This window comes from Nanorana parkeri, unplaced genomic scaffold (assembly GCF_000935625.1).
Source record: "Nanorana parkeri isolate BGI_ZX_2015 unplaced genomic scaffold, ASM93562v1 scaffold1736, whole genome shotgun sequence".
NCBI lineage: Eukaryota > Metazoa > Chordata > Amphibia > Anura > Dicroglossidae > Nanorana > Nanorana parkeri.
The window spans coordinates 267,152-292,749 of NW_017308004.1; the positions used below are offsets into that span (position 1 = coordinate 267,152).

At 40.7% G+C, this 25,598-nt stretch overlaps 1 protein-coding gene across 1 annotated transcript in view; it reads left to right on the top strand.

Moving 5' to 3' along the window:
- Window positions 1-25,598, top strand: part of LOC108799478 (ventricular zone-expressed PH domain-containing protein homolog 1-like) — a 116,481-nt gene that overhangs the window by 80,176 nt on the left and 10,707 nt on the right. The window contains exon 7 of the mRNA XM_018571341.1: window positions 25,327-25,536. Coding sequence (XP_018426843.1) covers window positions 25,327-25,536 — 210 coding nt within the window. The remainder of the gene's footprint in view (window positions 1-25,326; window positions 25,537-25,598) is intronic.

Here is a 25,598-nt window from a genome sequence, read left to right on the forward strand (position 1 = left end):
AGGAAGAGATATACTAATGTCCTCCTGTGACCCAAAACTCAGCATATAGCGGGCTATTGCCCACTATATGCTGACAGCACAGAGCCGGGCTGTCACCAGATCTTCACAATACACCCTGCTACCTGATTGACAGCTGGCTCTGCCTCTCTAGAGGCAGAGCCAGTTGTGCTTGCCCCCAGTCATCACTGGAGGAATGGAGAGGGGAGGGAGAAATCCCTGTGGGAGTGGTGACTGGCAGTCACTGCTTTCTGCAGGGTGATGATCGGGAACTGAGTGATCAACAGTATGTTCTCGATCAATAGAGTGGACTCGTGACAGCTTCAGTGTCACACATCGGCTCTAATTATGGAAATGAGTGTATTTCACTCTCCCCATAATTCTCCTTTAATAGCAGTGCTGAATTTCACTTAAAACTATTTTAAAAATTCCCCTTAAAGTGGGGCCCCAGCACTGGAAGGGTTAAATGCAGGCTTTTTTAAGGGTACACGGTACATTACCTTATTATTCCTCCTGCATACGTTTACCCCTCTATTCAACTGGTCCCATAAAGCCAATTCTCTTGAATAATTAACCCGTTATTTCCTGTCCAACATCATTGCATCATCATTGTATGTGAGGAGGTCAAGGACCCATCCACATACCAGGAGCATTGGAGAGCTTCGACTGCTGGGGGAATGAGGAACAAGGTAAGTATTATTGCTTATTCACTTCCCTCTACACAAAACAAGCGGTTAACCCTTGCAGTGTGTGGGGGCGGGGGGCAGATGTGTGTGTGTGTGGGGGGGGAGGGATTGGGATTGCATCGTATATTTTACCAGCTAAGTGGAGTTTAACTTTAAACAATCTGCTAGCAGGTTTCAGTAGGATTTCAGTAATGTTTAACACTTCTTGAAGCTTATTAAAATTCGAACCAAGCCTGCAATCAACTTGTTTAGACAGTGCTCCAGTTATGATCTCTGTTTACTGCCTCCAAACTGGAGTGGCCTAGTGCTTAAAATGCTTCAAGAAATCTGCTATAAGATTACTGAAAGCTTTGCAAATGTTTTGTGGGAGCTTAGTGTACACATGGATTTTATGTAAGTCTAAGCCCATGTGTATAAGGCTATATTAGGGAAGCCAGAATATATGGTGCATACATTAGTAAAAAAAAAAAAAGAAATTGTGATGCAGTTGAACCTTGCAAACCAGTCCGGTTTTATGTTTAAAAAGATGTTCTAAAAATATGGCTGCCATTGGAAAAATCCTTTTTTTTTGCTCCAGTTTTCTGTGCACCAGCTTCTATAAATCAGCACCACGGTCAGCAGTTGTTATACAAATTTTCCATTTCACACACAAATTCTGATACATGCATGAAGGATGGTGAGCAGTTCCTTGGAACGGGAAAAGGATTTTATTTGTTTTATGATATTATCAGAAAAGAATAATCCCACAAAGTATAAATTAAATAAAATTAAACTTCCATTACATGTGCTTTTCTCAGAAAACACAGAATATAGACATGGAGCTAACACTGTGTCTGAACCTGTTTTAAATGATAAATTAATTAAAATAGTTGGGGACTACTTAGCAACCAGTAACTGGTCTTGTGTTGGAACACTTTGTTCATTATCAATAAAGTTTAAAGATTAGCGGTTTTCTATGCCTAATAGGTTTTTTTTTTTGCCTTCCTCTGGATCAGCAGTGGGTAACTGTGGGCATAGCGTTCTCTTTTAGGTTTTTCTTTCATTTTTTTTCCTCTTATCTCTATAGGTTGATCTCAATGGACTTTTTTTTTTTTCAACCTGACTAATCAAGTAACTATGTACAAACTCTGGGCAAATAACATTTGAATTCTTCCAGTAGGGCTACCCCCACACTGCAAGGGTTAAGTGATAGTTTTGCCTAGGAAGCTAAAATATCAAAGACAAACTCACCCAAACCAAAATCCCGGCTGGCTCCTAGACCGGTCCCTTCATCCTTTCTCCTCCACTTCGGCAGTCTAAGGTCCTGTGAGTCATCACATTCTATAGAGTGTATTGGACGTGAGGACCCCGAGGGACAGTCCATCGCTGCAGGGACTGGTCTAGAAACTAGCCAGGATCGCAGTTTGGGGGTCGCAGTATATCTCTGTTATTTTAGCTACCTTGGCAAAACAAGCACTTAACCCTTGCAGTGTAGGGGTAGCCCCACTGCAAGGATTAAGATTTTATTTGTCCAGAGTTCTACTTTAAATTGCAAAGCAGAGAGCGACAAGTAAAACCGTTTCAGTTGTATACCAACATTTTTTGTAAAGAATAGGGAAGTATCATGTTTCCCCGAAAATAAGACACTGTCTTATATTTTTTTGGGCTCAAAAAACACACTAGGTCTTAGTTTTGGGGTAGGTCTTATTTATTTTTTTAAATGTACAACAATCTACACTTATTTACGTAGAAAAGTCTACATGTATTCATGTAAAAAAATATGGTGATCAGGGCAATCGGGAGTGCCGTACCTTTCCAAGTGCAATTTGCTAACCAATCGCTGGCCAGAATGAGCGAAGCACGCTTTCACTATCGATTCCTGGCAGGCGGAGTGCATTTGGTATCACTCCGCCTGTGACAGGAGCCGGCGCTATAGAGGAGGCATCGGCTTATGCGTCTCTGCTCCCTCCGCTGCCGCATCGCTTCCTCTAGCGCTGGCTTCGTTGGCATCGCTGATTCTCTGCCGCGGCTCTTCAAGTTCCCCCTTATGCCACCACCGGCCCTTGGAATGGTCACAACTAGGTCTTATTTTCGGGGTAGGTCTTATATTTCAGCAATTCCCAAAAAAAAGTACTAGGTCTTATTTTTGGGGTAGGTCTTATTTTCGGGGAAACATGGGTATGATGACCATATGTGTGTGGATGTAGCTAGTGGCTTTCTAGCAGGTTTTTCAAAAGCTGTGCAGTTGGTGCATATCACTTCAGTGAAGAGACTTAAATGTGGACAGGACTTTGTTCCATGCTGCTCGGGCTGCTTTTATTAACTATTTAATGTAGCCAGGTCTCTTCATTTAAGTGTTTCTAAACCTTGCTATTAAAGAATGTGCTTGTCTTTGTCACATTCACCATGTCATGGAAGGCCATATACTGCAGAGAAAGGCAAAAGAAAGGGCAAGCACAGCCTTTGCTGAAGACATTAGGTTAATTTGGTAGTTGGATGTTAATCCCTATAAATCAACCAATAATACATTGAGGCATTTCACTGTATATGGAGTTGGCAAAAGGCATGTCAGAGCTTCTGAGACAAAGTAAAATCAATGCTTGCCTGCCAGAAATAATGGCCTCTTAAGTTATGGTATTAATTCAATTTCAATGACAAGTTCCTTTTAGCCCTTTCCCTGCCAGAGCTGTTTTGCGCTTTTTGCAAACATGTTAAAATGCACATGCTAAACCTGAAGATTACTTAAAGTAACACTAAACTTAGGAATTAAATCTTAAAAATGCATTAAAGTAACTGAACTGTTAACAAAAGTGGGCCTTATTTGTATACCACTCAGCTGTAGATCCCCAAATCATCTCTGAATTGGTGCTGACACTGTCCTTCCTTCTGGAGGGTGGCTACTTTTGTTCCCCATGGCCCCTGTGTGTGTTGTAAAGTAGTCACCACTCCAAGCTCATTCCCGTGATAGACTACAATCTCAATACAAATCAGTAAACTTAACATGAGATTGCAGTCCATCACAGGAGGGAGCTTGGAGCGGTGACTACTTTACAACATATTGTGGGACCATAGAGATCAAAAGAAGCCACCCTCCAGAAGGAAGGACAGTGTCGGCACCAATTCAGAGATGATTTGAGGATCTACAGCTGAGTGATACACAAATAAGATAAGTTTTTGTTAATAGTTAGGGCACTTGAATGCATTTTTAAGATTTAACTCCTGAGTTTAGTGCCACTTTAACATCCCCCAGAATTATATTTTTCCTGAAAGCAGAGACCCTGTTCAATAAAATTGTGGCAGTTATTATGTCACATGACATTAGTGCAACTGTTTATTAAACCCAAATTCTCAGTAAACATACATTTACGTTAATTTTAAGATATATCCAAAAATATTACCCAGTTTTTGGGTAAAATATAAAAGAGGTTGTACCGAGTAAACTGACACCCAACATGTCAAGCTTCAAAATTTTCACGCACCTGTGAAATGGCAAAATATGATTATACTTAAAATTGTGTATAGGGGAAGCTTTAACCCTTTCGCTGCCAAGCCCTCCGGAACATTTTTCAAATCAGCTGGCCAAGCCATTTTTGAATTTTCTGCAATTTTTAAGCTTTTACAGGTTATTCGTTTAGGGTAACCATGAATAATGGCCCTAGAATTATGGTTCTTACTTTGGCATGCCCAGTGATACCTAACGTGAAGTGCAATGATTGTTTTTTTATGCAGGTGCATCTATCACGTGTTTGAGTTAGTATGTGCATGTGTGTGGGGGGCTTTAAAAATATTTTTTGGATGTTATTACATTTACTTTATTATATTTTGTAACTTTTTTTAACTTAGCTTTATTGCTATCACATAGAGGGCTATAGTTAGGGGTCCCTACATGACAGTACTTTAGTGGTGACAGGTCATCTTTATGGAGACATAAGGGTTTACAGATCATGCTTGATCAGCTTCTTCCCTGGCCACTCCAGCCATGAAATGACATAGTTCAGAAACCAGAAGTGACACAATCATTGTTGCCTTCAAAACCTGACTAGACAACTGACAGCATTAACTGTCAGCACATATCTCTTAACATAACACAATATCTCCACTGCCCAATGTCCCTATACAATTCTGGAATGGAAGATATTAAGGTAAGAGTTATTTTCAATTTATCTTGTCAGCTGTTTAGTTCCACTGTTGTTTTAATATCTTTAATACCTTTTCCCTCCTCTGTTTTACTTTAGGTGTAACAATGCACTTTAACTCTGTTTTTTTATTACCTGCATCTCATTACTTGCATTATGTAAATACCATAGAGGTAAATTATAATTGTAGCTATAAATTTGAGCTTGTTTACCCCTTTGTCTTCAATTATGTATTATATACAGTATTGGATATTTTAACTTAAATGTATTGCTATCACATAGTGGGTTAGCAAGCCCCCTATGTGATAACACTTTAGTGGTGACAGGTCCTCTCTAAGAAGACATTAGGAGCCACAGTTAATGCTTGACAGTTCAGAAATCAGAAGAGACACAATCATTGTCGCTTCCATGTTCATGCTGCAGGGAGGAGATCAGCGAACAGATGTTCGCTGGTCTGTATTCCCTTTTTCTGTTGACACCCGCAATACTGGTCCTGGGTCTACAGAAGGGGCAGCTAGGCCTGGAAAACACTGCAGGGGTGCACATGTTTGCCAGCCTATCCAAGTGATTGGGCAGCAGTAAGGATGTAAACAGCCTCCTGGTGTCTATAGCCTGCTTACGTGGGCCCGCTGTTGCTGACGTATCACATACATCGGCAGCAGTGAAAGGGTTAAAATACACCTGCCATGAGAGAAATATAGAGGATGATATTCTATGCCCTCTTGCCTTTCCTAAAGTGCTATTTGCCTTGCCTGGCCATCTTTTTTGTAATCGTAGATCTAGAATAAGCATAAATAAATCAAAAGTCAGAACTTGCATACTTGTTTCAGATTTGTATTAAAGTATAAATATATAAATGTACTGCACCAATATGCAAGCTACAGCTGCTAGGCACTACGAGTGTGTGTACGTGAAAATATAAATATCACTAAAATGTGCCGAGCTAAAACATAAATGAAAAATGTGCTATAAATAAACAATGTATCAAGAGCATACAATAGATAAAACTGTGACTGATATCTGAATAACAGTGAATAACACTAAGAAAAAATCAAATGTGAAATCTATAAACGTTCATAAATCTATAAAATGTCCATATATGAACAATCTGTTAAGAAGGTGAGCACCCCTATATGTGGTGTGGTGCACGTGGTGAATTCTGGTGAAGGAATACGAAGCTTTCATCACTACGATTATTTATATCATCTATTGTATGTTCTTGATACATTGGTTATTTATGGTACATTTTTCATTTATGTTTTAACTCGGCACATTTTAGTTACTGTATATTTAGATTTGTATTAAAGCCACAATTTCAGCATGACAGGTTCCCTTTATTATTTAAATATTATATATTTTCTCTTGTCTTATTGCCTGCATATACCCCTAAACTCCACCCTTCTCAATGTATTAGTTTATGATTGCAGTTAGTTGCCAAATGTAGCAATGTTTGCTACAAAGGGAAATGAGGAAGATATATTATCCTAAACCACCAGTAACTGTCTACATAGCCATTTTTCTGTATTTGGATAATGATGCTTTGTCGTGCTAAGCTAAACATTCTGTTCATCATCATCATCATCATCATCATCATCATCATTGTTGTGCTGTCTGAATTTATTGTTACTCATTGATGATTGTTCTTTGTACATATGTAATAATGCTACAATCTTCTGTTCAGTATATATGTCATCCTCCTTTAAAGTACTTATGGTTTATGTGAAGAGTGTTGATTCTCATGTTTTCCAATCCATCATAACTATTCTTTAAGATTGTCCCTAAGTACATTTACTTGTCGTCACTGTAAAAAGTATACATTGATCTTTCTCAATGTCATGTTCAAATATGACTTAAGGCAGCTTATGTTGACTGAGTCATATTTAATTATATATAACATACACCCTGGCAGCATTCAGAAGGTGATGGGTGAGTGATTGTTTGTATCTGTGAACTAGGCTTTCCATCATATGTAATAAGCATGCTGCCAGGGAAACCCATCTAATTTAAGGTTAACCCATAAGTTACTATCATAGTATAGAAGACACCAGTCCAACAGTCTGTTCAAATGGACCACCTTATAATATTCTGAAACATCTGGTAGAACTACTCCACCTCGATCCCCCAGGAGGGTAAGAATTCTCCTACTGAGTCTTGGACGTTTTTGGGCCCAGATGTGAGAGACAAACACCCTATGAAGGTGATCGAAACAATATGAGGGAAGACTGATCAGCAGGGCCTGAAGAAGGTAAAGAACTCGAGGTAAAACAGTAATTTTTATTGAGGCACATCTGCCGAACCATGTGAGGGTCAAAGAGCCCCAGATTTTCAGGTCTGTTGAAATCTTGGACAATAAGGGCAAGAAGTTAGCAGCGGTAATGTCTTTACCATCTGATGCTATGTAAATCCCCAAGTATTTAATCTGATTGTCTGTCCATTTGAAGGGGAAATCAGTTTGCAGACATGAAAGAGTAGATGGTGGCAGTGAAATGTTCAAGGCAGCAGATTTGTGGAAGTTTATTTTGATGTTGGATAAATGGCCATATTAGGAAAGAGCTGAGAGCAAGTCCGGAAGAGATACAGTCGGGTTTGTGAGAAAGAAAATCGAGTCGTCAGCATAGGCTGTGACCTTGTGCTCATCTGAGAAAAGTGGCATTCCCTGTATGTCCTGTGAACCTCTTATGGTGTTGAGAAAAGGTTCTAGTGTTAATGCAAAAATAAGGGGGAGAGAGGACAACCCTGACGCGTACCGTTAGTGAGGGAAAAGTATTGAGATCTGGTCTCATTAATCTGGATTGCAGCTGAGGGAGACGAGTAAAAAGTCATGATCCATTTAAGCATATTGTCCCCCAGGCCAATATGATGAAGAACTGCTGTCATAAACCTCCAATTCACTCTGTCGAATGCCTTTTCGGCATCACTGAATAGCAACATCAATGGAGCATTCCGTAACTTGGCCTGATGAACAACATTAATGACTCTAGAGGTGTTATCCCTCACCTCCCTAAGCAGGATGAAGCCCACTTAGTCATAATGAATGAGCTTAGGAAAAAAAGGAAGCAATCTTTTGGCTATAACCTGAAACTATTCGCAAATATTAACGGTCAATAATGCAATAGGTCTATAGTTACTGCACTGAGTGGGATTCCTGTCAGGTTTCAGAATAACTATAATCTACACTTGCAGCATGTCATCAGGGATCGAAACATCTTGCAAAATGGAATTATACGTGGTCAGAAAATGGCAAGATAAGATAGTGAAGAAGGTTTTGTAATAGGGTACCTAGAAGCCGTCAGGACCTGGGGCTTTACCGGGTCATGCAGATTTAAAGACCAATTCTAATTCCTCAGCCAACAGTGAGGATTCTAATTGATCCCTTTCTTCAGTTCAGAGGCCATACCAGAGTTCTAGATATAGTCAGATAAAATGTCTACGAAAGGGGATCTCATCCCAAAAGGACATTCGCAAACCAGATTGTACAAGTGTCGATAATAGTCCCGAAATTCTTTTTCAATGTCGGAAGATGTCTCAGCACTCCAACCTTAAGAGCTTTGTTCAGTTTTAAAGGCAGTCCTTGCTTGTTGCCAGCACTCCTCTAATAACACATTTGTGTGTTTCCCAGATGGAAAGTGGGGAGGAAGCATCAATGGCCAAAAAGGAGAGCTCAATTTCAATGTTGGCCTTAATTATAGGATCCTGCAAAAGTGATTTGTTAAGCCTCCAGGAAAAACAGGGAGAACACTGAGCCAGGAGGTACAGTTCTAGAGGGAAAAGGGCATGATCTGACGAGGATATCATCAATATGTACCTTACGGACAATCGGTAGGGCTTTATGCTGCACGAAAAAGTAATCCAAACAGGAGTATGTTCGGCGTTTAGAAGAATAACATGTGTAATGACTTCCCTGAGAAAGTGGAGTAAATGAAGCCCAGACTTCAGGGATTCATTTTAGGTTTCCCGGGTAACGTCCATCAGAGGATCCAACGCAACATTGAAATCACCTCCCACTATCAGGGAGCATTCTGAGAACTCCGAAAGGAGTTGGTCTACAGTGCGCAGAAATCCCAACTGGTCAGTGTTAGGAAAGTATACGTTGGCAGAGGTCACTGGGGCCCCCCCCCTCTCCCTTCAAAAATAAGAATCTGCCATTGCTGTCAATCAATTTATCTAAAAAGGTCCAGGGAACTGATCTAGCAATGAGGATACTGACTCCTTTAGATTTAGAAAGGGAGAGCGACCAATGGAAAATTCCTGTTCATTCGTTTCGGTACATGACTTTAAAATGTGTTCAATGGAAACATACTATTTGTGACCTGGACTTCTTCAGGTCAACCAGTATTCTGGAATGTTTTTCAGGAGTGTTGAGACCCCGGACATTCACTATGATGTCACTATGTCGCTCTGATGAAGGGTCCCTGTGAGGTCCCAAAACGCTAGCTTCAGCTTCTAATGGCATGCTGTGACATTCTTCAATAAACATATCAAAGAGATATTGAATTCATCTGTGTGTGTGTCGGTGACCTGTTGAGACTATTGTGAAACCAAATGGGTACCACTGAAAAAAGTTGAAACAGTCAAAACAGTAAGGCATAGAGCAACGAACCTATGGCATTATTAATTCAAGGGGATATCATGATTCATGCCAAGATGGGCCCAGATGAGAAGGAGCAAGCTGCTGCGTGGGGCAACATCTTTCACAGAAAGACTAGACCGGTCGCAGTGGTAGTGTAGTGGTTTCCAGAGGCCCCATTGGAAAGTCCAGATAGTTCGGCAGGTCAATTTTGTCCATTTCCAAGAAGCAAATGAGATCCGGCAATTGGTTCAGTGTGCAGAGAGAAGGATCTATCATGGCATTGAACCGCCAAATGGAATGGGTGACCCCAACGATAAGATGCATCGACTGACCGGTTAGCATCTAATAAGGGTTTCAGAACTCTCCTCATTCATAGCGTATCACCTGAATCATAGCTCCATCAAATTCAATAGGACCCCCTGTTCAGGCCTTACGCATAATAGCTTCTTTAATGGAGGAAAAGTGGACCCGGCACAGGGCGTCCCTAAGAGCTCCAGAAGGGTTAACGCAGAAAGGGTGGACTCGGTGCACGTGGTCCAGCTCAAGTGGGTCAGTGGGACTCTTATCCAACAGAAGATTACGTATAGCTGTCACTGTGGATCGCAGTTCACCCACCAGCCTTGGGTATTCCTTTCAGCCACAGGTTGTTACAGCAGCTCCTGTTTTCCACATTGTCCTGATGGAGAAAAAGCGTAGTCAGGTGCTGAAGGATCTCGGAGTGTGAGGATTCCAGGGCTGCAACTCTCAAAGCAAGTTCCGAAGAGACTATATTGACCAAATAAACTTTATGCTCAAGGGAGACCACCTGCTGCCTAATTTCCTGCACCTCCTGCCAAAGAGCATGCACTATTTTGGCCGTATCATCCAAGTCTTGTTTTTGTGGGAAGATTAGGCAGAATTTCCCTCCAGTCTTAGTTGTCACAGCTCCCTGACCTATGAGAAGACACCCAGACCATGGAGCCCGGAAGGGAGTCGGGATCCGGTATGATCGGGGGTAGATCAGGCCAGCTTTCCGACTGTACAGAGGTGGAGACAGCAGACTTGCCTTGTCGCTTGCATGGCATGGAGCTAGAGGTGCCGCTCTGAGTAGGCACCATATTGGATTCCTTGCAGGCCCACTTGGAAGAAGGTAGTTTATGAAAAAAGCACTGGGTGTCTGATGCCGGGGGTCCGTTGAGAGATTGTGGGATCCCTTTGACCTCAGCATACAAAGGTAGGAGGCTGAAAAGTCCACTGAAATAGCAGAGGTATCTGGGCCATGCAGAGCTCCAAACTAATGCAACTTAACCCTGCCATAGTTAAGCCCCACACCCCAGCACATATCTCTTAACATAACATAATATCTCCACTTCCTCCTAGAGCACCCTTGCTACCTCCTAATAATCCTAATCCCACAATGCAATACCCAGAACCTGAGTGACCTATCAGCAGGCAGAGACATGGGCACCCAGGAAGCACAGGGCATGCATATGCTTATAGTGACCACCAAAAAGTCACTATTTGTGTATTCATTTAGGGATGGCTCTATGCAACTTTGGAATGGCAAATATGAAGGTAAGAGTTATCTTCAGCTTATCTTGTCAACTGTTTAGTCTCACTGTTACTTTAATAAATTTCCCCTCCTTAGGTTCACTTTTAGGTTAATAATGTGCTATAACCCCATGCTTTTTATTAACTGTGTTTCATTACTTGCATTATGTAAATGCCATAGATGTTACAAACATGCTATTGGATATTTTAGTGATGGGCATCTACAACATGCATGCATGTATTTATACAAGAGTTTACATTTTACTTCAGGAAAGCATCTAATATATTGTTGAAATTCAAACATGCAAACTGGTTTACCATTCAAAGTATTTGTAAATTTGTACAGCCAAACGGGTGATACTCATATTTCCTAGTTATACTTCACAGCTTTGTTTTCACCTCTTTTCCTCCAGCCCACCAACTAAACAATGAATGGGGATCATACCATTGCTAATTCACTGTCTAGCCAGCAGACAGAGGACACAAGAAGCTATAATGCTGAGACAGTAACAAGTGAAATTCCTGGCTATACAATGTGTCAGAGCCATGTAAATACACATTTACACATTTTTGACTGGCAAAGCAGATAACATATATGTATTCCAACAGTGCTTGAGCTGGTTTCATGGAGTAACATTTTAACAATCCAACTGCTCTGAATGTCAGGGATTTCCACCACCAAATGATCTAATAGTTTCCTGAATACATAATGGCAGTCAAAGGGTCAAAATGAGATCATGGCTGCAGCTAAAATGATCAGCTTGTTTCAGTTTAGGTCAATAAACTGAGCCACAGTCTGGGTATGATTGCTTACTCCTCATATTTAGCCCCAGACCTGCCATCTGATCTGTTCCTTCACTGGTGCTGTTCTCTCAACAGCACCCCCTTGCTCCTGCTGGACCAATGAAAAAGTGTGATCCGAAAACTTACATTGTGCAGATCTAAAAACTGTTTCCCCAAGACTTTCTAGCCAAAAGTTGCCTCAAACTTTCTGATCCATCTAGGCAAATTGATTTTGATTAAGCCTCCTCTCCCTAATCCGACCACCCCCAATAATTTGGTCACATTTGGGAGGGGAGATGCATTTGGAAGTCTTCGATAAATCCTGGAAAGAAAGTCATTTATTTCTTTATATCTATTTTTACTATGTAAGATTATTTTTTTGGTTTGCCTGGTTTATTGCAACTTTGGTTATTTTATGAGATCGCTCATGGGCGGTGCATTATTCTACTTTAGGTATATTATTTTCACCCATTTCTAGTAAGCACTTCATTCTTTCTCCATCTTATTTCTCAGTGGAAAATAAACTAAAGCTGAAACAGATGTTGATTTTCTTCGGACTTGTTCTTAAAACTGAGATTTATAGCTCTATATGTTTATTTTAGAAATGCCCTTGTTTCTATTCATTAGGTACAATTAAGCTTCATCCCTTACAACAGTATTTCAATTCTAACAGGAATTCTAGAGGAAATTATTTAAATGCAATCTACTAATCCAATGTTTAAGTAGTTAATTCTTGCAGTCTTCTAATTAAAGGCACAGTTACTCGTTGAAATCACTGTTAGAGAATCCATTTCCCCAACAACTTGTCCCTAAACTGAGGAAAGAAAAAGTCATCTAGACAAACGCCAGATGTGCCCCTTATACCGCAGATTCGTTTATAGGGTAAAATGGTAAATTAAATTCCTGTAGCTACCATACTCAGACATCATCTTGATTGGTGGATGGGAAAAGTGATAGTGTTGCATTTAGCTACTGAGTAGATGTTTCACTTTATTTTTATAGCATACATTAGAGATGTGCATTCGGATGTACTTGCTGAATCACAAAATTCCGTTGATTCTGTGAATCATTCGAATCCAAAATAACGAATTATTATGTGCCTGAATATACGAAAAATATATTCAGGCATATAGTAATTTGCTTCGTATGGGCACCTCCATCTTGCTGCGTGAAAGATGGCGGTACCCATACATGCTAATATAATATTTTATGTGCTCAGTTCATGCCATTAGACATCTGCACATGCATAGGATCTCAGGATGCCCCAAGTGAAACGGAAAGTAAACTAACAGGCACTAAACAATATGGTGCAGACTGCATTACAAACATGGCTGGATTCTATTGCCAGCAGACCACCCTGAGGAGCTTCGAGCAAGATAGTGCACAGCAGTAGCTATGGAAAATACACTTTAGTACAAAAGTCAGCTTGCTGCTGAATATACTGTACTTCTACCTTATGCCTTTCCCTTCTGTACATCTTCACAAGGTTGGACAGGTATTTAGTCACGGGAGCATCTCTTGTTTATCGTCTCAGTTCTTCCGTTTTTTTTAATCTTTCTTTTCTCTAGCCCCAATCATCATCTTCTTCATCTTCTTCTTACTTTCTCTTCTTCATTCATTCCCTTTTCATGCCGTCTTTCTTCTCTTTCTATTTTCCTGTCTTTAACATCTTGTTTTGTTGTAGTTCTTTCCACTCTCTTTTTTTTATTATGCTAACAATAATTTTATCTTTCTGTTCTTTTCCATTCTTTTCTTTTTCCTATGGTACAGTAAGAGAAAAGCACTTTAAAATCCTTTGTTATCTGTGCTCTATAAAGGTGTCCATATATGTGTGCCCATTACTGGCACTAGTGGGTCAAAGTCAGTGAAAATCACTTGCTCGTCACTGCTGAGGCATGGAGATTGATGGCCTCAGTGGGTTTTTTTTTTCTTTTTTGATTGGACAGCTTGGACCAATGGCGCTTTGCCATTGGTCCAAGCCATCCACAGAGCTCACACCTCTAACACAGAGTAGAGGCTGTGACAGCTCTTGCTTTAATAGTTAGGTTAAACAAGCAGTGGGGAAGCCCACTGCTGTGTAACCTAACTACCTGTCAAAAGCCGGACGCAGCACTGCCTGTAATTAACCGGCAGCACTCCGACCATGACAGGTTACACAGCGGGGAGAATTTCCCTGCTGTGTAACCTGATAAAAAACAATCTGAATGGAGAAAAAGCTGTCAGCGTCAGACTTGAAGCTGACAGCTTTTTCCTCCAAAATACTAGGTGAGGCTCTGCCTCACCTGCCTCCCCTGACCGCACGTCCCTGCTCAAAGTCTGACTTATCTGGTGGTGATGGACATGTGTGAAAACTATCACCTGTGGATAAATAGTACCTATGTAGTTTTCAAACTGGCAGGATAAAAAATCCAATCATGCCCTCTGCCCTGATATTGTAGTGATTGTCACTGAGAATAGTAAGAGAGAAGATCAACTCTGCCCAAAATCTTTTTTAAGAATGGATTATAAGTTGAAGCCGCTTCTGAGTTTATTGTTGTCTATGCTCCCACTAGGGAGATTTCTCCTCACTTCCTGTTATGAGAAGTTTCAGAGACGCAAACAGGAGCAACAACATATGTTGTGTAGAAATACTAGAACCTCTGTCAGGTTTTGTTATATGCTGTTTGTGTCAGTTTCCACACTGAGGAGATTTACCCTTACTTTCTGGATTAATGACAGGTTTAGTCCAGAACAGGAAACAAGAGCATATTCCTCCAACAGAGATACAGTAATTGAAACCTGATTGAGGTTCTTACTCTTCCACACTATACAAAACAAACTTAAATGCATGTCATCCTGAACTCAAGCCTTACCTTTAGTCTTGTCCTGTTCTACAGGCTGCTCTTCTGTAATGACATTGCTTACTCTGATTTCACGGCACAGTGTGCATCAGTGGTAAATGTGCTGCCACAGCAGCCTGCCTATTACTGTTGTTATTAGATTTGATCTGTTCCTCATCTCCTTCCTCCTGTTTTGGTGCTAGTTATTACAGTTCCTAGATACTAGAGATGCTAGACACTTCCTACCTCTCACTCTACTGCTCAGTTAATATCACTTTCCAAGCAGACACAGGATTTAGGAAAATTATTGTCTTCTTACACTTCAAAATATTGAAAAAATATCCTCTGTACTGCAATTATCAGATGTAAAATTGTGTTGGATTCAACCTTCCAGTCTTTTGGAAGAGCTAAGCTGCCTGTGGATTCTGTCAAGTCAGTAAGTGGTCACCCTGTCTACAGACTGGTTCTAAGGAAGTATAATAGAACTGTAAGTAACGCAGATTAACAGATTATAGAGGGTAATAGTAGATAACACAGACTACAGAGTTCAGGAGTAGGTATATAACACAGAGTGCCATGGTAAGGAATAAACAATGCCGAGTGCAGAGGTCATTAGTATGTAACACACAGTGCAGGGGTTAGGAGTAGGTAATGCAGAGTGCAGGTATCAGGAGTATGTAAGACACAGTTCATTGGTTAGTAGTAAGTGATGCAGAGTACAGGGGTCCCTTGTGTGTGGCTTACAGTACGGAGGTCAGTAGTACATAACACACAGTGCAGAGGTTAGGAGTAACTTACACACATCTCCACCCCACTAGCAACAATACCTCCCTTCCAGTGCAAACAGCTACTCCCCAAAGCTAAAATTGCCAACAAAAAATTCCTCCTTTCTGTAAAATTCCCTCACCAAACCTCAGATGCAGTGCCACCCAGCAGAGTAAGGGAACACCTAAGTCTCTCCTCAGCTGTGCCATATGACACATTTAAGCCAAGGAGAAATCCCCAATCTAGCGTATTCCTTCCCAGCCTTAATGTCCCTGATGCTCCACTTTCATTCATTCGATTTTAATTGTTTCAAACTTGGAGGCTCAGAATGATCTGGGGCCTTCTGCCTAGGAACATCCACACCCCAAGATATCCACCAATGAAGGCATTTTGATATTCACATAACCCCTCCCAAGAGCCAGCCCACTGCTTGCATCAGCACTGAGGGCTCTTGAGAGATGTACTGATGCAGGGTTTTGTCATGTTATAGGAAACTATGTACAGCACCCTGCCAGCCCTTCCCACTTAGCCATAATTTGCCTCCTCCATTGCATATAGAAGCACAGAGGCCCAGTGATGGTGTAATTGGATCCTAAATTCGGTATGTGGGGAAAGAGTTCAATAGAATGGTATTGGAGGTTGGGAGAAAAACAGAAATATGTAAGGCAAAATATGTGCAGATTAAACTTCACCTATAAATGAGTATTTGTTAAAAAACAAAATGTGGGTAACCATTTTTTTTCCCTCTAATACACTTTAGCCTATAAGGTATTAGCAACAGAAAGGCTTTGAATTGCACAGGTCATAAAAAAGTATATATTTTTTTGGTGTGTATAAGTAATTTCACTGTATATCATGAGCTTTAAATCATTAAGATTTAGACACTTTTTAATTTTGGGGAGCTTTAAATGACAAACTGCTATTCAGTAGCTGAAATCCCATAGGAAGCACCATTGTGTAAAGCAAAAAGATCACCAATTCAGCTTGGTTTCCTTTGGTCAGTCTTGTAGCAATTGATAGCTTGCCTCATAGCCCATTCAGTAAAAAGTTGACCCAGCTGGAGTTTCTGCTGATCATTTTAATCATCCAAGGGAACAAGAGTGTAAACATGCATGCCAAACTGTATCGTTTTTGGATCATTTTTATTAACGCCTGAATGAAATTATCTAATTTTTCCTGCACTCAAGAGGTTGTTTTACATATGGTATAAGTTACAACTCATGTGTTTTTCATTGACTGTGCAAGTGGTCTGTCTTTTTATTATGATGGAATGGGCAGTTTAGCTATGTTAAGAATTTGCATAGGAAGACAATAGGGAATTGCTCAAGAAAATAAAATATAAAATGGCTTTGAGTTTGAAGAAATAGTTCTTATGTTTAATTTATTGCATACATCTAAAAATGTTGCAGGCATTCTTATGTGCTTCCATGCAGAGTTTCATGCTGTTTGTACTCTGCACTCATAGAGCGTAGTGCAGCAGGGGGAATTCTTCTTTGTAATCCGTTGTAGCTGTGTGTGTATTTTTCTAATGTGATCATTTTGCTGTGTCATTTGGTGATAATGATATAAGCTTTAATAGTTCATAACAAGGGTCAGGGAACAATGAGCACTTCTATTTTCTCGAACAATGTACACATGAACTTTCACACATTACAGCCGAGATGATGAGGTATACATTACAAGTTCCAGTCAAGCATTTAAAAAATATGTGCCTTCAATGGACATGTCAAAGTGCAGAACCTTAAAGAGCTTTCCACCCCTGTGTGCCACCAGAAGCATATCTTCAGCTGTTGCTTTCCTATATACAGGTCCACTCTTAATTCAAATGTCTGCTATCTGCAGCTGTACATATGCAAGGTAAGAGTAACTGATTTTTTTAAAAGAAATTCTTCAGAAAACCATAGAAAGAGATCAGGTCTTTTGTTATTGCTGTCTCCATTGGTAGACAGGGCACAGGAAAGCGTGGTAGGAGGCTAGGAGCATACACTTTGGGCTGGAAGGCTAACACAAACAACTGGCCCTTTCATGGTAGAGATGGTTCCTTTTCACTGCTACAATTATTGGTGGCCATGGTGTTTCCTTAAAGAGCCACCATCATCTTGTCCTTTCAGGGCAATATTTGGAAATGGTTGACAGTATATACAGACTAATAATTAGGGGATGCCTGGAGAAGATTGACAGTATATACAGACAAATAATTAGAGGATGTGTGGAGAACGATGGTATATCCAGATATACTCTATAATCATTGCTCAATCCAACCTTTACTAGCTATATAAAGTAAATATCTCCTTGTCTATTGGTACCTGAAAGAGGAAATGAGCTCTGTATATTGAGCCAAAAAAATGCAGGCAGAGGACAAAGAACTAGTCACCAGTTTTGCCTGTGATCTCCCTGCAGCAGTTTTTTCCCCATTACTGACTTGCCATGCCTTGTTCTGCACTGTGTCTCTGTGGGAAAGGAGGGAGGTGGTCATCCTAGTGGAGGAAGAGGGCTTTGTTTCCTTGTGTACATGCCTGCATCAGAACAGTGAGCAGCACATTAGTGATATCACTAAATCCTAGGATTAGCAGTGAAAGGTAGCAGTGCCTTAGATCTCACACTGCAAATATACACCCCCCACATACCAGGAAGTGCACAGATGTACTGCCTGGGATGAATGTTTTGAATCCAGTCCCCAAGACATGGTTCCCTGATTGCTCCAATGGTGTTACAGAGATGGAAGGGATGATATCTGGATGCAGATGGGATGCTACTGAGCTCAACCATTTCACCTATTTCATATGTAAGTGTAAATGTGTACATTGAAGGGGAGATTTATATATACCGTGTGTATGTATATATATACTATATTGTCAAAAGTATTGGGACACCTGCCTTTACACGCACATGAACTTTAATGGCATCCCAGTCTTAGTCCGTAGGGTTCATTATTGAGTTGGCCCACCCTTTGCTGCTATAACAGCTTCGACTCTTCTGGGAAGGCTGTCCACAAGATGCAGGAGTGTATCTATGAGAATGTTTGACCATTCTTCCAGAAGCGTATTTGTGAGGTCCGGTACTTATGTAGGAGGAAAAGGCCTGGCTCTCAGTCTCCGCTCTAATTCATCCCAAAGGTGTTCTATCGGGTTGAGGCCAGTCAAGTTCACCCCAAACTCGCTCATCCATGTCTTTATGGACCATGATTTGTGCACTGGTGCGCAGTCATGGTGGAACAGGAAGGAGCCATTCCCAAACTGTTCCCACAAAGTTGGGAGCATGAAATTATCCAAAACGTCTTGGTATGCTGATGCCTTAAGAGTTTCCTTCACTGGAACTAAGGGGAAAAGCCCAACCCCTGAAAAAACAACTCCACACCATAATCCCCCCTCCACCAAACTTTACACATGCAGTCAGGCAAGTACCGTTCTCCTGGCAACCGCCAAACCCAGACACGTCCATCGGATTGCCAGACAGAGAAGCGTAATTCGTCACTCCAGAGAACATGTCTCCACTTCTCTAGTCCAGTGGTGGCGTGCTTTACACCATTGCATCCGGCGCTTTGCATTGCACTTGGTGATGTAAGGCTTGGATGCAGCTGCTCGGCCATGGAAACCCATTCCATGAAGCTCTCTACGCACTGTTGTGCCAATCTGAAGGCCTCACAAACTTTGGAGGTCTGTAGCTATTGACTCTGCAGACAGTTCTCGACTTCTGCGCACTGTGTGCTTCAGCATGCGCTGACCCTGCTCTGTCATTTTATGTGGCCTACCACTTTGTGGCTGAGTTGCTGCTGTTCCCAGTTGCTTCCACTTTGTTATAATACCACTAACAAGTGGCCGTGGAATATTTAATAGCAAGGAAATTTCACGGAAGAATCCAATGATTTGGAGGGGTGTCCCAATACTTTGACAATATAGTGTATAAAAATTAATAATAATTATTAATAATTAATTTGAAACGCATAAAATCATCATACAGCCTAACCCTTCCCATAATTGTGATGTCTGTACAACTGAATACATTTTTCAATGTATTTGGAGATATTGGAATTGTGCCGTTTGCAGTTTCTATCATTAGATCTTTCTTTCGTTGTTCTTTTCTCTGTATAATATGCAATAGTTTTAAGGGTTTTTTTTATATGTTGATTGCAACAAAAAATCTGCGCTTTTGGAAAGTAAACTAAAAGTCAAATAATGATCCTAAAGCTGCTATGAAAGGTGTAAAGTGAAAGTGTAAAGTGTTGTCACAGCGCTAAAGGTTTGAGATAAATATAAAAATATGTGAATATATATGGATCAAAACATGAGTGACAACCCTGTGTATAAGTCTTCAAAAAAACCTACCAATATGAATATAAAGTACCAAAAAACAGGTGTCCATAAAAGATCTGCCCCTAGACGCGTTTCGTCACTTGACGTTTTCTAAAGGTGGGCAGATCTTTCTGACACGAACTGTTTAGCAGTGTGTCTGTAATATTTTTATATTTATCTCAAACCTTTAGCGCTGTGACAACACTTTACACTTTTTTTATATGTTATCTATGCAACATAAAAAAGTTTGTATTTTTATACACAAGATCCCATCATTGTAGCACCTGAAAAGTCTCATTGATTTGTTTAATCTTTACATAATCTTTACAAATACCCTGGTTAAGTAATGGGATGTTGGTGCACAGACCACATTCTTTGGAACCATGATTTACTTATGCATCAATCCCTTGCAATTCTAATTTTTTAGCATCTTCTATGACTGTTTGCCAGCTGACCAAGATTTCTCATGATTTCCAGGATCAGTAATGACTAATGCTTTCTTAAAATCCCTTTTTTATATATATATATATGGTTGGTTGTACTGTGGTTCAATTATTCCAAAATAATCCTGTACAGGATCATTTTAGCATATTATGTTTGAAATCAGAGTTCTCTGTCAGAGTTCAAGCTTCATTGGAAATGATTAAATCCATATGTTAAGTTACAAAATGCTGCAAATTCAGATTGATCATGACAAAGGCTTGAGATTAATATCTATCCCTATCCTAAGAAATTGCAAGCTGGATAAAAACAGCATAGTAACACATGTCGTTATCTGCTGATGGGTATATGTGATAAAACTGCAATAGTTCTCCTCTAAGGCCAAATGCCAAATGAAAAGTCTGCCAAGTCTCTACAGATTATTAGTGACTGAAGTCTGAGCCATGCCAGGATCTCATCAAGCTTTCTTACTGAGGTTAGAGATTGGATATGTAAGCATATTTGAGGTTTTCTTAAAAGAAAAAAATGATAAGAACAGTGTCTATTGCAAAAGGGAAGGTGAACAATGTCCTTTTTAAACAATGGAGGCGGTGAAGGCAACCCTAAATGACCCCATGACGATGATTTTTTTTTGTTAAATAAAATAATACATTGCTATTTACTTAGGTTACTAGTATTTACATACATAGGGATCATCTGATACATTTTCCTTATATCTTTAATTGAGTAAGATGTCTGTCTCCAAACAAGATATTTCATTATACATTTGTTTTGTAAAGGAACATTGTTGGAGATACTGAAACTGCTGTTTATAGTGAGTGTGTTTAGTCTTGTATTCATTTACCTCACTCTTGCCCTATCCAGGGAACCTTGGAAGCCCTGTCCTATAGTTGCTATTTCATTATTGTGTACCTATAGCCAGATTTTTTACAAAAAATGTTTTAGTTTTAGATTGAGAAGGGTTACAATCCCTACCAGGTTAATATTTGTTGTCTGTGTCCTGATAGGGAATTTTCCTTTTGCTTTCTGTCTTGGGGATGCAACAAGAAGTGTAAAAAAATTTCCTCAAAGTGAACAGAATTCCTTTTTAACACAAGCGTAACCATAACATTTGTCCACATTGTCCCCTCATCTATTGTCCTCATGACAACTATTAAATGCAGGATTTCCCGATTTCCCATTACTTTCTGTCTCAGTGAAATGGTCACTGTGACGGACTGAACCGTCACTGGGGCTGTAGGAGGAGCCTGGGGGCTAGCCTCCTTCCTACTGACTATGGACCTAGGACTATGGAGACCCACCTCGGACCTCATGGGGTTACAATGAACCATTCTCCTAGGTTTATGTGTGGAGGGATGTACTGCATATTTTCCCTGGCATTACATTTAGGTGACCCTGTGTTTATTATAGGTACAGGCTGTGAATCCAGCAGCACTGAAGGGGGATAATTCTGGACATTGAACTTGTTACAGTTTATTGGTCCCTTTGTTGTATTGTGTAAATTATGGGATTAAGATAGCTGACTCTAGGTGTAGAGGAGTCGATTACCATGATGGACACTCAGCAGATAATGCCATCACAGGTGTCTCCTCTCTCCCTATTAATTCATTAAGGCATCGGGGAGGGGACGTCTGTTTGCATGCTGTTCATGTTTGATTGCGTTATGTTTTTAGACTTTTTGACTGTATAAATACTGAGCTGGTCTTCAATAAAGCAGTTCTTGATTTCCTCTTCAACATTGGTGTTGTCTGATGATTGAGGAGGTTAGCTTTCTGTCCTAATATATTGGTTCTGTCCAATAATTAGGCAGGTTTGGGCTGATGACACTGACGGAGGTACTCAGTCGGGGTACCAGGCGGTCCGTCACAGTCACCAAGGCAAATAGAGGGGTGAATCTACCCAGTGGGGAAACACCACAAAAGAACTTGGCAGAGGGTATAACCCTTCCCCACTCTATCCGAAACTAGAAAAGAGTTTTGCCTCTTTATACACTTTAAGACTTATACAGAAGCATTCACCAACCCATTAAAGCATAAGGCAACATATAAACAGAGATTCCTTGCTATTTTCCATTTACTTACCTAGATCTTACAGCAAAGGTTCGTGACAATATTTACATTCATCCACTGGGTTCTTTACTCGATGTCCGCACTTCCTCAGTTTGGGCCCATAGACTTCTATTGGGCTTTTAGGTGGATGGGAGCCAATCCATCTATGGGACTGAACTGGACAGCATATAGGCAGTAAAGGTGGGCAGGGAGGTACTACACATGCCCAAAGTGTTTTAGATGGAGATTGTTTGGGCATATATACCACATATACCCAAAGTCCACAACTGGTAAAGATAATAGACAGTAACATCAATGTAACAATTTAAAGTGGACCTTTACCCATATCTTTAAAATAACAACAAACACACCTTTAGAAATGTTTAGTAATGACAATTTACAAACACATACTTCTAGATAATTGCTGGCTTTGTATTCTTTGCATACCTTATTTCACTTTTCTTTCCCCGTCTTCTGGCAGTGGCCATGTTTACTAGCTCTCCTTTTACTTCCTGGATTTCTTTCACATTTGGCTAGAAAAGTAACTAGGACATGTGACCAGGAGAGGAAAATGCCTTTCCCTGATCTTTAGTATTCCTGTAATTCAGAAAATAGGCTCTGTGAAATGGTTGACATCACATGGCACAGGTAATATTAGTCACTGCATTCAGGCAAGTAAATCCTGTGGGCTTCTTTAAAAAGTAATTGGAGTAGGCTAAAACTAATGGAAACTCAATGTGGAAATTAGTATATGATTTTACATTTTGACCATAGATGCAGGTTATGCATGTCCACTGACTTACATGATTCACAGTTTACCCCATCCAGTCAGGTCTGGATTAACATAGGTGCAGATGGAGCTCCCACTCCAGGTCTGCCCCTGCAAATAGGACGGCCAACCCGTCTTTAATCGTGGCCAGCCCGACCCGACCTGAATCGTGGCTGGCCCGACCCGAATCGCGGTAGGCCCGAGGGCCCTCTGATATGCCTGAGCAGACAGCCGCATCTGCTGCGGCTGCAGCTGCCGGTCTCACTGACCACCTGAAGCCCACACTAACCACCTGAGGCCCATACTGACCACCTATAGCCAGCACTAACCACCTGGAGCCCGCACTGACCACCTGAAGCCCGCACTGACCACCTGAGAGCCCTACTGACCACCTGGAGCCCGCACTGACCACCTGAAGCCCACACTGACCCCCTTGAGCCTCCACTGATCCCCTGGAGCCCGTACTGACCACCTAGAGCCGGCACTAACCACCTGGAGCCCACACTGACCACCTTGAGCCTGCACTGACCACCTGGACCCCTTCCTGACCACCTGGAGCCCGCACTGACCACCTGAGAGCCCTACTGACCACCTGGATCCCGCAAAAACCACCTGCAGCTTGCACTAATCACCAGAGAGCCAGAACTGACCACCTGGACTTTGCATTGACCACCTGAGAGCCAATTCTGACCACCCGAGAGCCCGCGCTGACTGCCTGAGATCCCACCGGCACTAGCCACCTAAAAGCCTGAACAGCCTCCTGAGAGCCTGCACAGCCCCCCTAAATCCCGCACAGCTCCCCTGAGACCCTGGAGACATCGGGCCATGAACATGGAGCAATACAGAGTATGTAGCTTTATATTATTCTGCATTGCTGTATAAAGTATTGCTGGGATTTGTAGTTCTCTATAGCTGATGGTATTATTCTGAAGTGCTTTACAATGTATTGCTGGGATTTGTAGTCCTCTGTACCTGATGGTATTTTTCTGCGGTGCTTTACAATGTATTGCAGGGATTTGTAGTCCTTTGGAGCTGGTGCCATTCTGCACTGCTTTATAATGCATTGCTTGCATTTGTAGTCCTCTATAGTTAGGGGTATTCTTCTGCATTGCTGTATAATTTATTGCTGGGATTTGTAGTCCTCTATAGCTGGTGGTATTCTGCATTTCTGTGTAATGCATTACTGGGATTTGTAGTCCTCTATAGTTAGTGGTATTCTGTATTTCTGTGTAATGTTTTACTGGGATTTGTAGTCCTCTATAGCTGGCGGTATTCTGCATTGCTGTATAGCTAAGGTTTTTAGTTTCTCTACAGGTGGGAGTCAGTGGCAGATCTATCAGGGTCACAGCTGCAACCAGGCCCTGGTGCTCCACCACTGACTCCCAGCTGTAGAGAGACTACAAATCACAGCCCAGAGAGGAGGAAGAGGGCCCCGGTGACCGTCGCCATTTCCATAAAAAGGCCCACCAAAATCCTCAGCACCAGGCCCATGATGCTCTTAATCTGGCCCTGCATCCAGTACATATTCTTGAGAAATCTACTTGGAATTTTTCTCCTTATAAACAATCATTTCGTAATAAGGACCATGCAACTAGAATACATTAAAATACAGAGCTGTCAAATATAATATATGTGTAGATGATTCGATATCTAAAGCCCCCCCCCACCTCCTCTACATCCCAGGAAACAATGTTATCACCTGAGACTCACTTCGCTATGTTATTGTCTGAGATGTCTCATAAAGACAGCAGGAGTGAAATGCAGTGTGAAATTGGTTGCACGTGAGTTGGACCAAAACAAACCACAATGCAATATCATGCTTATCATAGACTTAAGTTTTATGTTAAAAACATGATGTTATAAATAATAGAAGGAATGGGATATCACCCCCTGCACACTTAAAAGAAAAACATTTATAATGTAAAGCAATTGAGTTACATTATACAATTATGAAATTCTTTACCTTATTAAACCTAAGTAAGTTAGAGAAGCATATAGAAGGCATGAAGTTTGTTTTATAACCAACAAAAGAGGGGAAAGTGTAAGCAGTAATGCATTTCTGGTGTGTTAAAGTAACACATGCCCCAAAAATCAGTATATCAGCTCAACAATGTATAACCGAATTATCCAAGAAGGTGAATCTGTGCCTACTCCATACAAAGGAGATCAGTATAGTTCAACATATAGTTATAGTTCAACATATCTGTTGCACTACTGTTGGGTTGGCCACCATTATGTTGTTTTAAAGCTAGAAAATCTAGCTTCTACTTATGTATACTATCAAAATGTTTTCGTTTAAAATAGATAAACATTAGACCTGTTAAGATTTGTTCTAAGCTGATTTAAATTAATTTCTAACTATTAGAGATGGGAACTAAAAACTGACATGTAACAATACATTTTCTGCCAAATAAATGCACATAGGAAGTAGCAAACACAACTTAATATTTACACATCAACTGTTTGTGTATGCTGTGTTTTGATTAGAATTCTTAAATGCATTTTATTTAGGAAAGAAAGCAGCATTCAAGAAGAACCAGCATTTTATGTCCAGGATACACACCAGTCCTTTTTTCATAGTGGTTGTGGAGAGAAGATGGAAGGAGGCATTCAAACTGACAGTAATCGGACTGGTCGTAATGACGCTGCTTTTGGAACAATCTGCCTACATAATGATATCAAAGTGTCCAATACAGACAGTAAAGACATGGCATTTAACAGGTAACCACCACATTAGAAATGTTTACAAATATGTGCTCATTCTACTTGGTCCAGTTTTGGTT